The following is a 13,634-nucleotide window of genomic DNA, read 5'->3' on the forward strand; positions in this document are numbered from 1 at the left end:
TGACATAAGCATACGACAACCACTACAATCCAGGAGGAAACTCGCATCATCTATAGTTACGGACGTATAGTCACTTCCCCCTCTGCTCCCCGTAGGGTCACGGCTCGGCACCCTAGCAAGTCGCACTGTCCGTCGGAGTAGGATGGGACGTGACCACTTGCTGAAACAAAGCCAGAGCATGGCCCTATCAGGATCAGCGAACGTGCTATTCCTGGCATGGTCTGCCATGTCAACAGGGCAGGCTCACGGAAAAAGAAAGACACGGCACCTTCGAAGGACCTTATCTACCTTTGGTTTTTTTTCCTCTTTCTCCTATCAGTAACCCCTGCTCCCCCTTGTCTATAAAAGGGAGGGCAGGACACCCCACTAAGGGGACGGATCAATTCAACACACATCACACATACAGCCAAGCAACAATCGAGCTCTTGGCATCCTTTCGACCATTTCATCAAAGACTTGGGGCATGTTCCTCTCTCGACCGTTTGTACCCCTACTATGAACCATTTTCAGTGCTAATAACACGAGCATCAGCAAACTGGACGTAGGGATATTCTGCCCAAACCAGTATAAACCTTGTGTCCTTTAGTACACCATCCAGACCAAACGCGCAACAAATATAAATTTACTAGTTGGTGTTTGTTGAAGAGAAATAAAATAGTAGTCAGTGAAAGTTAATCTAATATTTTGTAGAGTATCTCTAGTAGTTAAATGGGACTAATTTAATAGCACGTTCCAGTCGTTGAGCATATTTTTTAAAAAAATATATAGGTAAATCCAAATTTGAAAAATGAATGGTCCACAATTTGAGAAAAAAAAACTAATGCGGATTAGCCCTCAATGTCCTCGGCCATATTAGCATCGCCAAGTTTTCATGCGGAGGTGTCAAAGCATTTTGCTGCTATGATAGGCAAAACAAAAGTGGAAGAAGTTAATATTGCCTCCCCTAACTATAATGAAAAAAAAAATATCACATTTTACTTCTCCACTTTGTCCATGTTGGTGCCACATCTGCCGTGGAAAGGGAGAGGGGGCAATGGGCCCACATGTCATACAAAACACAAGTGAAAACAAAAATGCTCACACCATGGACTGCGATCATAACTGGACCAAGTGGGCTATTGGGCCATGAAGCAGACTGCAGACTTATGGGCCGTCCAACAATGCAGAACTCGTCTTCATTCAAACTTCAAACAATCTCCGAAAACAGTGACCACAACATTTAGGGCTGGTTTGGTTCATTGCCATACCACATATTAAGTCGTTAGTTCCCCTCAAAAAAAAATATTAAGTCGTTAGTAATACCACATTTTCTTAAGCAGCTGTTTGGTTCATTGTGGCAACCATAGCTCGCCATATTTTCTTAACACCATGTCCCACACATCATAAACTCATCTCTTGCTAAACATAGGCACCAACCAAACAGGACCTTAAGCTGACAAGAAGTAATCAGCATCTATCAAGTCAGCGAGAATCAGCATATTTTGCCAAACGACCATGTAGGCTCTGGCTGGTTCCGCCAACTAACTCATCGGATAAGGTAGGGCAGGCGGCAGGTAACATGAGAAACAATGACAAGCAGTAACACTAAGACCACAACCTCATGTGCAGCATTGCATCATGGAGAAGTGAAACTGATTTAAGAAGGAAACAATGCAAAAAATCAAAGAACCGAACAATTGTTAAATACCCAACCAACCCAAGATGAATTCCTTAGGTGCCAACATATAACCTATACAAATAACAGGAGACCAGCAGGTTCCTCATCCAAGAATGCTTCTACTCCACCTGAAACCTAGGCCTAACACTTAGGTAGCAATACCTGGGCTTGCCTTGCCTCGGTTACCTACCAGCATCCCCTATCACGACAGCACGTCACCTTGGTGATTTAACATCGTTTCTGAGACAGTTCATGATATAGCTTAGATTTCCAGGCCTCATGGTTGAGATCTGTCAGATGTTGAGCTTCCAGTCCTTTCTACCTTCTTTCCAAACTCCGCCGAGTTTGAACCCTCTGCAATGGACTCAATATCCATGCTTCCAGTGCGACTTCTACGATTTCTTCGATCCTTTTGGCAAGAGAACATATACGTTAAGCAGCCATCTTTACTTATAGTATACATCAAGGTAGGTATTTTTCTTTAATCATTACCTCCCGGTATGGAACTTCTTCTGACTCAAGCATCCTAACAACCTGGCCCATCTTAGGTCTCTTTTCAGAGTCAGGATCAACACACCTCAGTGCCACCAAAAGAGCCCGCTTGAGAACCCTAATACTGGGTCTAACCTCTAAGCTTGGATCAGCCACTTCCTCTGCCCTCCGATTAGCCACCATTGTTTTGAGCCATTCAACAAGATTGACCTGATGGAAGGGTGGGTTATCATCTGGACAAAATGTATGTTCGCAATTTGCGAAAGGGCGTACCCAGTGCAGAGAGCTCCCGCTCTGTGCGGAGTCTGGGGAAGGGTGTTAGTGGCAAGCCTTACCCTCGCCTGTGCAATGCAAGGAGACTGCGACTCGAACCCGGGACCTTCCGGTCACAGACGGTAAGACTCTACCGCTTGCACCAGGACCGCGACTCTACCGCTTGCGAAAGCATAAAAATATTTACTGTTTTGATAGGACGAACAAAAGCCTAAGGATCTAGGAATGCAAAACTGATGGGAATGTTCATAACAACTACATTACAAGAAAGTCCAGTTAAATACTGTTGTATTGTCAATTGTGACACTGGTCCTGATTATTAAAATGGTACTATAACAAATAAAATGATGTAAAATCCAAATGGATACAATTGGATACAACAAAAGACATTCGTGTTCGGCTGAAATTATTTGCAGCAGCAGCGGCTGCAGCTGCTGAGAGTTTATACACACATTGTGTAATTCGAAAAAAAAATGTATCAACAGTGGGTTCCTGCAGCTGCAGCGCTGCCAAAAATAAGCAGCCGAAAAGACAACGAATAAAAGTAAATAAACTCCAACGTTATACCTCATTGGAAGATCGGCTGTAGTCAACAGGATTCCTTCCTGTCACAGTTTCCAACAAGAGAACACCAAAACTATAAACGTCACTCTTTTCATTTAACATTCCAGTATTAGCATATTCAGGTGCAACATATCTGAAGCAAGAAAAATGAATGAGGAAAGTTAAACTCTATAAATAATTGTAAAGATACAAAGGAAATGGACAGGTATGGGTTAGAAAAAAGAATAATACCCAAATGTTCCCATCACTCTAGTAGTAATGTGGCTTTTGTCTGATCCCAAAAGTTTAGCCAATCCAAAGTCAGATACCTTGCCATTAAATTCATTGTCAATCAATATGTTGCTTGATTTTATATCTCGATGTACAACTTTTGGCTCTATAGCTTCATGAAGGTAAGCAAGCCTGCAACCATCAGAATTAGAAAAATAAGAACCAAATTTAAATAGCTAAAACAGAGCAAACTATGTAGGTAACTTGCAGATTAAGTTTGAAACTTACGCTTTTGCAGTGCCTGTTACAACCTTCATGCGATTTTCCCAGCTGAAAACACCACGCTGATGCATAGCTCCATGAAGCCACTGCTCTAAATTACCATTGTTCACGAACTCATATACTAGCATCCTATTAAAAAGGAATACTGTTGTAATATTTACATGACATAATGATAGACCCTATGAAAAAGCTACAACAGGCTATTTAGAACCACTACACTTTTGGCAGTTGGTAGAAGCCTACTACAATCCAATGGATGATCAATCAACTCGATTCCATTCAGTAGAATAAAAAACGAACACTAGCAAAAGAAGGCATTGTTTAAAACTTAGCTGTTAGTTCACAGAAACAGAAAATGCAGAACTTCTGCTAATCCATTTACATGGTAGTAGCTAATATTCAGTTTTGAATAGTCCTTACAAGGTTTAACATAATATTCAGATTAGCATACTTTTAGAAACTCTTACCTAAATGCACACATCACTGAAAGAAATGGTTGAACAAGCTATTCATGCCTTGCAGTTGAACATACCTGTTTACCCCCTCAACACAATATCCCAACAGTCGAACCAAATTCTTATGTCGGACATGGCCAATAGCCTCAACTTCCACTCTGAATTCTTTTTCTGCCTGGCCCCTACAAACCCGGAGATAATATGATCATAATTAAGTATCCTAGTTCGACCAGAACAAACAAATTACAAAGATCAATGTGATAGTCAGAGACCACAAGGTGAGCTTACATGTTGTTAAAGATCTTTTTGATGGCGACTTCAGCTCCATTCACTAGACGTCCACGGTACACAACTCCATAACCACCCTCTCCAAGCACATTCTCCTTAGAGAAACGGTTGGTAGCAAGCTCAAGGTCACGCTGAGTAAACCAGTGACCCCAACCAAGATGAGAGAACTCTGGAAGGCCAACCAAGGGCGACGCTGACACAAACGCCGCAGGCGAATTTGGTTTCCTCCGAGGTCCTGAGCTCCCATCCTCCCCGGAGTGCACGCTGCCAGCATGGTCGACATTGCAAACCGAGCTCCCCTGGCTCATGTTATCATGATCCGAGGATTTGCTGAGTGCCAGGTGGCCCAGCGGCGCCCCGGCCGGCTCCCGGTTCGCGTACTTGTCCGGCGGCGGCAAGCTCGGCTGCTCGCGCTCATGCATTGTCTGCGCAAGGCTGCGCCCGCCGACCCGGTCGACGGGGATCTCCTTGGAGTAGATGGGGATCTGCGTCTGCCTCAGGGTGTCCATGGTTCTCTTGGTCCTCCGGCGGGACGCCACCCAAATGCAGATCATCAGCAGGATTGCCACGAGAAGGGCGACCACTCCGATGGCAATCCAGACCCACAGCGTCAGGCCAAGAACCTTCCTCTCCATCTCCGAGCTCAAATCGCCTGAACCCATGGTGCTGTCAGGCTCAAACAGTTGATTCAGTCGCGCTTGTGGGATTCAGCTGTATATTATCAGCACGGAACCGATCCTCTTATGCACATCAGCAACACGTGCAGATGAAGTTTTCTCCCTGCAGAACGCGAACGAAGCGGTTAAAACGTCACTTATATAGGGGCTAAAATTCCGAGGATAAACAAATGGAGACTGCGCCGCTCCCGCAAATCAAGACAACCTACGAACAAGAACAATATCTGCTCCTTACAAAAACTACCGTCAGAGATATTAGATGTGACCAAGATTGCGCCCCCTCTCTTCTTCCATCGATGCGTACAGGATGCTGAATTCTACACCCAGGGGAAAAGGAAAACAGGTCCCCAAATCCTCTCGTGATCCCAATCCCATCAGGATACCAACGCTCGATGGAATAAAACGAGAGGACAGTTTAAAGCTTACCTCTTTCTGCAACCGGGCCTCCTTCCACTCATCTCACTCCCACAAGCAAAGAACCTGAAACCACAAAAAGGAGAGACCGAATCGTGCACTTCGCCAAGTCCCGGCTAGAATCTCTGAATCAGGACAGAGATCGTACCAGTAGCAAGGCAACAACCGCGCGGCGCGGCGCGGGGATAGACAGCAGAGAGCGAGGGAGAGAGAAAGAGGAAGAGAGAGGAGAGAGATTTGGGGAGGAGGAAGAGGAAGGTAGTGATGTATAGCAGCTGGTGGCATTAATGGCTGGATCAGCGAGGAGTGAAGGAGGGGTGCGATGCGAAGCAAAAGAGAAACGGGTGGGGCGGGCCGCGGGCGCTGGGCGCAAGGAAGGCGGCAGTCAACGAGAGAAGAAAATGGCTGGCGCGGTAGACTGTAGTAAAGTAAAAGCGGTGAAAACTGAAAACCGGAGGAAGATCTCGACGACGACGAAAGAGGTGAGCGAAGGAGAGGGGAGAGTTTTGCGCGCGCGTCTCGTGTGTGTGGAAGGGAGAACAACGTGCTGGTCTGCTGACAGAGCAGATTAGAATAGTAACTGAAGGCGCATCAGCACGACACCAACGAGGCGTTTGGATTCAGGACCGAGCACGGCAGCTTTTGCCACGCCGCCCCACCATTCCCCGACCTCGACCTCGGCCAACCTGCATCGCCTCATCTCAGGTCAGCCTTCAATTCTGCGCTGCGGCTGGTTTCGTTGTTGTCTTCCGCATTTTTTTAAAAAAATTGGCCAGGTCTGATGGTTCTTGGTTGCATGCCGCCGGGTCACAGCTGTCGCTGCTCATCAAAGTCACATGACAGATTAGGCGGTCGGCGATTTGATGCCTCGACGTGGGTGACTGGATAGATGTTTAGGAATCTGAGCACATGTTGGGTCCGGAAGCCATCAGTCACCTGACAGATTAGGCCAACCAGGGTGCACTACTCCACTCTTTGACCCGTCAAACCACGACGCCGAAACGATTTTCGCAGCAAGTTTTAAAGGGTCGTATATGGATGCAGTCATGCTACGTTCTATGTTTGGATCATTTCCTAGTACTTTCTCCATTTTTTTTTGGTGACATGTATCAGCATTTTTTTATTTATGCTTTAAGCTAGTGTTAGTAGAGGTTTCATGTCACTATTCTTAAGACTCATTTGTTGGAATAGTATAGACAAGTTTTTTTTATTCTCGTGAAACTTATTTCATGCCACCAAACTTTTCTAATATCTCTTTTTAATACTATGTCACATCAGCTTATTTGATGCTCATAAAACTCTTATGAAATCTCCATTAATACTGGCCTTAAAATAGAATGTTGCGTCGTTACCAAGATACTCCCTCCATCCAAAAAGAATGACGCTATGAGATGCGTACGGGTCAAACTTTTTAGAAAATGTTACAAACATTTGTATTACTAAATAAATTTATTATAAAATGTATTCACAATTTATCTAATGATACTAATTATGCATTATAAATAATAATATTTTTTATATATAGTTAGTCAAAGTTAAAAATATTTGATTTCTCAAAAAAATGAGAATGATATTCTTTTATGGGATGGAATGAGTAGATCATTAAAAGCTCGTTGCTGAATGGTGAGCCTAGGTCACTGGCAACAGCGGCGGATCCAGAAAAAATTTTAGGGGGGGCTGAACAACACATATCTCCGACTACTGCTCGATTTAAGTCTCAGCTCCTCCTACACTAGAGAACACTATAGAACTTTGCCTAAAAATTCATGAGAGCTCCAAGGGGGTTCCACTGCTCCGGTTTGGGTAAGGGGGGGCTCGAGCCCCCCCCCCCCCCCCCCGCCCCACCGTTGGATCCGCCCCTGACTGCCAACAAGCATGTGGAACGCCCAAACGGCGCACAACATTTCGTGGATAACTGGCACTCTCAATGCACAAACCACATAGTTTCTATGTTTATTAATTAGAGTGCCAACTAAATAGAAAAAAAGTGATGTGGCACTGTAATTAAAGAAAGAGAGGAGGAAATAGTTTCTTTAAGAAATTATATCTACACGAGAACCAATGCAGGAAAATAAGTGATATGTAGATGAGTGGGAGAGAAGACATGTGATCCATTGGAGACATAGTTTATATGTGTTGTGTCTACATAAATTAAATAGACATTATGTGGTTTCTAGCATAGGACTTCCCTAACTAATCCACCATGATGACATCGTATCTAAGTAAAATCCATGCACGCCTAATAAAAAACATGAAAAGCAGTAGTCAACTACTAAAATTCAGTGGAGAGTCCAAAACAACTGGATAATAGACAACTCAACTCTTTATTAGTGCATGTTTGACACTCTACGTGGTCCTTCGGAGGAGTCAGAGCCAGAGGGGGTGCCACAAATTGTAGCTCCTCCCTACACCTAAAAGGCTAAAACGGCTTTGGGCCCTTTTCTCCTCTTTCTGGGGTGTTCGGTGTGGTTCCTCAAGCTCCTCTGTCGAACCTGCTGCCGGAGCCATAGCTGAAGTCGTGACAAATAGACCCTTAGTTCTAGCTCATCATAAGTCTATTAACCACCCAGCTGAGAAACTAATGGTTTGGGAAAATAACTCTTTTGCAATTCACTTTAGTCAACACCTCAGCTCATCATGAGTCCATTAGATTCCCTAGCGTAGCTAATGTTTTGGAAATGACTCTTATACTCTTTGCTATATCCTTTATCCGACAAGCATTGAGCCAGCAGTCAAGCTGCTTGAAAGGATCATTAATGGGTTAGAGGAGGTAAATAGCCTAATTAACCTTAAAGTTCACAGAACAAAAAGAAGTTTTTTTAGGCCTTTTTCATCATTGCGCCTATCATTGAGTGGGCTAGATATTTAACTTATCAACTAGCAAATCAATAGGGATTCTATTTGGGTATATGCACCTGAATTGTCACCCGAATCGGATTGAACCGGTTTTTGTCATTGTCGGGATATTGTTCTTCTATTCTTTCGAATCCATGAAGTAAGCATTGGTTCTAACACTTCATCTGGGAATCCTTCGTGACATTATCAGTCCCACGTGTTATAGAAAAATAGGGTTTGGATTCGAAGATTACTAGTGGAGTTTAAAGTGAAATTTAAGTCTCTCAAAAGTAAGGGAGTCAACAGATAAAAAAAAATTGTATTCTTAGAGTTGGGACAAAATCAGGTTTGGCTCATGGATCACGTACGTATATCAGCTTACATACCCAGGCTGGCATGCACCGCAGATGCTAATCACCAGCCGGGTGATGTAGACGATCGTGCCGGTTCCAAAAGTCATTCGTACCAGCCCCGGCGGACCACGATGCTGATGCAAGATAATGCGACGCGAACTGGAAAGGCACGCAGGGAGGGACACAGGCCGGGGCAGGCTCGCATGGCACAGGCGGGCACCACCCCGCGTCTCCCTCTCATGAGCAGCCGCAGCCGCATGGCCATCCGAGGGGAGCGGAGAGGGAGAGGCGAGCCCGGACATTCTTGATGTCCGACGACTGCTTATTCGTCGAGAATGCGGTGTCAGACAAGGAGCGGAACGAGCAACACTCCCGAGTAGGTTTGAAAAGGGTATGGATATTTTCCGACCGTATTTTAAACCGAATCTGTTTAGAGGTATTGAGATCTGTCCGTATCTGAGTCCGGATATCCAACATCCGATACCGTATCCGTATCCGAATACTCAAATCGTATATTTATGATGTCGATATCCAATCGTATCCTATCCGACATAGTTGACACTATCCGTATTCGAATCCGAATCCGAACAGAAATATAAAAACAAATGTAATATTGGTGATATCCGTCCGTATCCGATCTGTTTTCATCACTGCTCCCGAGTCGAATCACTTGCTGGCCTGCTGCCTACGGAGTAGGAGTACTAGGTATACCAGCTGCATGCTCTCGGCCGCCGATGTGGACCCAACCGATGGAGAGTCATTGCATGGGTTCGTTCGATCCTAGCTTCCCGGACACCACCAACGGGTGCCTGCTGGCGCCCTCGGCCGTCCGCCGGCGCGGAATTCTGATCACGACGCCCGTGCGCGCCCGCTATCGCCAGCTGCCACCACCCGCCCACCCCGGCCGGCTCCACGGATGATTGGATCGCGACGACACACGCTGCTCGCTCGCCGCTTTCGGTTGGCGCGTGTCGTTTTCCCGAGCTCGGCAGGCATGGGCTGGTAGCTGTTGCTGGTTGACACGAGTCGCGACGTCTGTTTGTGTGTCCGGGAAGTGGAGGCCGCCGAATAGTAGTAGCTCGCATCGCTTAAAACATAGCAAGCAGTATATATACGACGACAATCGACAACGCTTTGGTTGAAGTAGGTGACGCGCCGTTCTAGTGGACGGATCGGATCAGAGTAATATACTCTACCACAGTAAGTAGTACGTTCAACAACTACTAATCTACTGCTGCTATGCTATTATTAGTAGTAGTAGACTAAGTAGTAGTAGCTGCTCGTCCATCTACCAATCCTAGTACGACCCAACCAACAATAATGGACGTTGTTTTAGTGATCTGTCTGAGCAGCATGCAGTGTGTCGTGTTGGTGAAACATCACACACGTACGCAGGGCGCCTGGCATCTATCAGGCGATCAGAAAATCCGTGCGCCGGTCGAATGGTTAGCGGAGTACGTACTATATATTCCTTTATGCTGTCCAGTTACTACTTGACTACCACCACTCGCGACGTAGATTCGTCTGCTGTGCAGCGCTTCGCTAAGTGCCTAATGCACTCGATAAAGACTACTTTGTCCTTGACAAAGTCTTTGTCGAGGGCAGCATTTGGCAAGGAGCTTCCGATAAAAAATTCGTCGACAAAGAATTCTTTGCCGAGCGTCTTTTATCGGGCACTCAGCAAAGTCTTTGTCGAGTGCAATCTCGGCACTCGGCAAAGAAAAGTGACCGTCACGACGCCGGTTGCGTTAGCACATGCTTTGCCGAGTGTCATGTCAGAGACGCTCGGCAAAGATTTTTTATTTTTATTTTTTAAATTTCTTTGTCGAGTGCCCTACCGGGGAGACACTCGGCAAAGATTTTTTTTTATTTTTTTTAATAATTTCTTTGCCGAGTGCCCTGCCAGGTCAGCGCTCGGCAAATATTTTTTAATTTTTTTTCGTAATTTCTTTGCCGAGTGCCCTGGCCCTGGCACTCGGCAAAGCTGGGATTCAAATCCCAGCTTTGCCGAGTGCCAGGGCCAGGGCACTCGGCAAAGAGGCTAATTTTTTTTATTCTATATTCATAAACACAGCATATAAGAGATATATATAACATCTGTGACATCACAAACACAATATAGCACATATATATCATATCCATCTCATCACAAAGGCAATACCACATATATATCACATGTCGATCACACAATATCTCACATACACGACATCACAAGCATAATAGGTCAAATATCCATCGAAACAAGTCGATAGTTGATCACAGTGCATTACATGTCCATCAAACGGTGAAAAAGAGATACAAACTACCGGTGGGGAGGAAACTGAGTGCTTGGTGAAGGAAAAGTGCCGTCGCATGCTTACGCCTGAGATGGGTTATTCGAACCCGCCAACGGAGGCTGCATAAAGGATAAGAGATTGCATCTGTTAGAGTGGTCATCTAATGAAAGCACTAGTCGAAGCAGTTTGGTTTCATACTCACAGGACTAGCTATAACTGGCGGCAACGGTGGAGCGAACTGCGGCACAGCTACACCGTGCATTTGCTCAAAGTTCTGCAGGAACGTCGTAATCTCCGCCAGCTGCTTGGCCTGCCTTTCCCGCTCGGCCCGCTCATCCTGTCTTTCCCGCTCGGCCTGCTCGGTCCTCGTCGCCATGTCCCGCAGCTCCTGAGCCATCCTCTCGTTCTCGGCCTACAACATTTCAATCGAATGTTTCAGTAATGCAAAGGTAACTAAGTTATTTAAAGATCAATGTATGAAGAGTTAAACGGGACTAACCTCCAACCGTATATCTTTCGGACGGGAGACACCTAACTAGGTTACGCGACCAAAGACCACATACAGATAGAGGGGTTATACCTAGGGTGCCGGTGAGGTCAGGGTAGCGGGGCGGTGGAGAGTCGGTGCAGTGGCGAGTCGACGCGGTGCAGGAAGACCCGCAGCGCCGACAAAGACGATCGGGGTCGCCGAGTCCCTCCCACAGGTCCTCCTGCAAAAAAGGGCAAAAATGGTTAGTGTCGACTCAAAATTTCGACAGCACCTCCCCTGTACGGGGAGGTTCTCAAAACCTGCAAAAACATGGCACAAAGGCCAACAACCACATATATACCAAACATGGGCACGAAGGCCAACAACCACCAATATATCAAGAGGAGATGTAGGAGTTCTTTCCATGCAGATGAAAGGAGGAAGGAGACAACAACAATTACTACTAACCCTACAACGACTACGAACAACGACGGAACGACGAACAGGACGAAGACGAAGAACGACGGAACGAGGAACAACAACGACGACGACGAAGCACGACGACGACGAAGACGACGAGGACGAACGACGACGACCACGAACCCGACAACGAACACGACGAACGACGACGACGAACCACGACGACGGACGAACGACGACGAGGGACGAACGACGACGACGACGAACCCGACAACGAACACGACGAACGACGACAACGAACAGACAACGAACACGAAACTACGACGACGACACTACAAAAACTACTACTAACACTACTAACTACTACTACTACTAACCCTACAACTACTACTAACACTACTACTAACAACTACTTAACTACTAACAGTACTAATACTAAGAACTACTTAACTATTAACAACTACTACTACTAACCACTACTACTTACTAACTACTACTATTTACTAACTACTACTACTACTAACCCCACAACTAACACTACTACTTACTAACTACTACTATTTACTAACTACTACTACTACTACTAACCCTACAACTAACACTACTAACTACTACAACTAACACTACAACTAACACTACTAACTACTACTACTAACACTACAACTAACTACTACTAACACTACTAACTACTACTACTACTAACACTACAAGGGTAGGGCTTACCTTGGCGGCAAGAACGGCAAGAGCGAGGGCCGGCGACAACGGCGGGGATGACCGCAGCAGCGCGAGGATCAACGGGCGATCGGAACGGTGCGAGGATCGACGAGCGATCGGGTCGGCACCTTCCTCTTCTTCCTCCTCCCCCTTCTCTTTCTTCCTCTTCTTCCTCCTCCCCCTTCTCTTTCTTCCTCTTCCTCCTCCCCCTTCTCTTTCTTCCTCTTGCTCCTCTCCTTCTCCCTCTGCTGGCCGGCCACAGGGCACGGCGGGGCCGATGGAGCTCGGGGCCGGCGGGGGAGCTCGAGGCCGGGGGAGCTCTAGGTGGCTCGGGGCTAGCCGGGTCGCTGTCCCCGGGGAGCTCGGAGCCCAGGGTGTCGGCGAGCGCCACCGGGACAGGGGCGGGGGCGCCGGGGAGGGTGAAAGCTCTAGTTTGGTTTTGGTGAATTGATGAAACCATAAGTGCTAACCTAGTTTATCAAGTGATCATGAGATAGGTAGCACACTCCAAGTGATGAAGCAAATGAAGATCATTGCATGATGATGATGATACCATGATGATGATCAAGTGCTTGGACTTGGAAAGAAGAAAGAGAAAAACAAAAAGCTCAAGGCAAAGGTATAAACCATAGGAGCTATTTTGTTTTGGTGATCAAGACACTTAGAGAGTGTGATCACATTTAGGTTTGATAGCCATACTATTAAGAGGGGTGAAACTCATATCGGAATGTGGTTATCAAAGTGCCACTAGATGCTCTAACTCATTGCATATGCATTTAGGATCTAGTGGAGTGCTAACACCTTTGAAAATGTTTGTGAAAATATGCTAACACATGTGCATAAGGTGATACACTTGGTGATTGGCACATTTGATCAAGGATGGTGAAGTTTGGGAGCAAGGGTAAGAAACTCCACCGGCAGAGTGTCCGCCCGTAGAGTGCGGATAGTCCGACGGTGCCACCGGCGCCCTAGACAGAAAAGAAGAAGGTCACTAGAAGTGACCGAATGCTGGCCTCGGTTGGACCGGTGCGTCTGGTCAGGTGTAGCAGCGAAGACGCTGACGTCGGTCAAACGACCGGACGCTAGGTCGTTCTGCGACCGGACGCTAAAGGGCTGCGTCCGGTCGTGTTATCGGTCAGCACAGTAAGAAGTTGGTGATTCATTGACATAGCAACCTTGTGAGCTTAGCCAAAGTCCTCCCACTCATCTCCATCATTGATTCATCATCATAGTAAGATTGGGAGAGAATCCAAGT

At 46.1% G+C, this 13,634-nt stretch overlaps 1 protein-coding gene across 1 annotated transcript; it reads right to left on the reverse strand.

Annotated features, from left to right (window-relative positions):
• Positions 1-1,613: 1,613 nt before the first annotated feature.
• Positions 1,614-5,642, reverse strand: LOC136534469 (probable receptor-like protein kinase At2g42960). The gene is made up of 8 exons (XM_066526891.1): positions 5,325-5,642; positions 4,222-5,001; positions 4,011-4,115; positions 3,485-3,607; positions 3,218-3,388; positions 2,990-3,119; positions 2,150-2,359; positions 1,614-2,066 (listed from the first exon to the last, which is right to left on the reverse strand). Exons 2-8 carry the CDS (start codon positions 4,881-4,883, stop codon positions 1,935-1,937), a joined length of 1,533 nt encoding a protein of 510 aa, XP_066382988.1. The 5' UTR covers positions 4,884-5,001; positions 5,325-5,642; the 3' UTR covers positions 1,614-1,934.
• Between the last annotated feature and the right edge of the window lie 7,992 nt (positions 5,643-13,634).

This window comes from Miscanthus floridulus, unplaced genomic scaffold, assembly GCF_019320115.1.
Source record: "Miscanthus floridulus cultivar M001 unplaced genomic scaffold, ASM1932011v1 os_1960_2, whole genome shotgun sequence".
Classification (NCBI taxonomy): domain Eukaryota; kingdom Viridiplantae; phylum Streptophyta; class Magnoliopsida; order Poales; family Poaceae; genus Miscanthus; species Miscanthus floridulus.

Bases quoted from the DNA above. Each gene is read 5' to 3' on its own strand.
- LOC136534469 (XM_066526891.1), bottom strand. From the start codon at position 4,883: ATGGGTTCAGGCGATTTGAGCTCGGAGATGGAGAGGAAGGTTCTTGGC. The intron at 3,608-4,010 runs GTATGTTCAACT...CCTTTTTAATAG, and splicing joins TGTGTTGAGGGGGTAAACAG to GATGCTAGTATATGAGTTCG. The intron at 3,389-3,484 runs GTAAGTTTCAAA...TGATGGTTGCAG, and splicing joins GTAACAGGCACTGCAAAAGC to GCTTGCTTACCTTCATGAAG.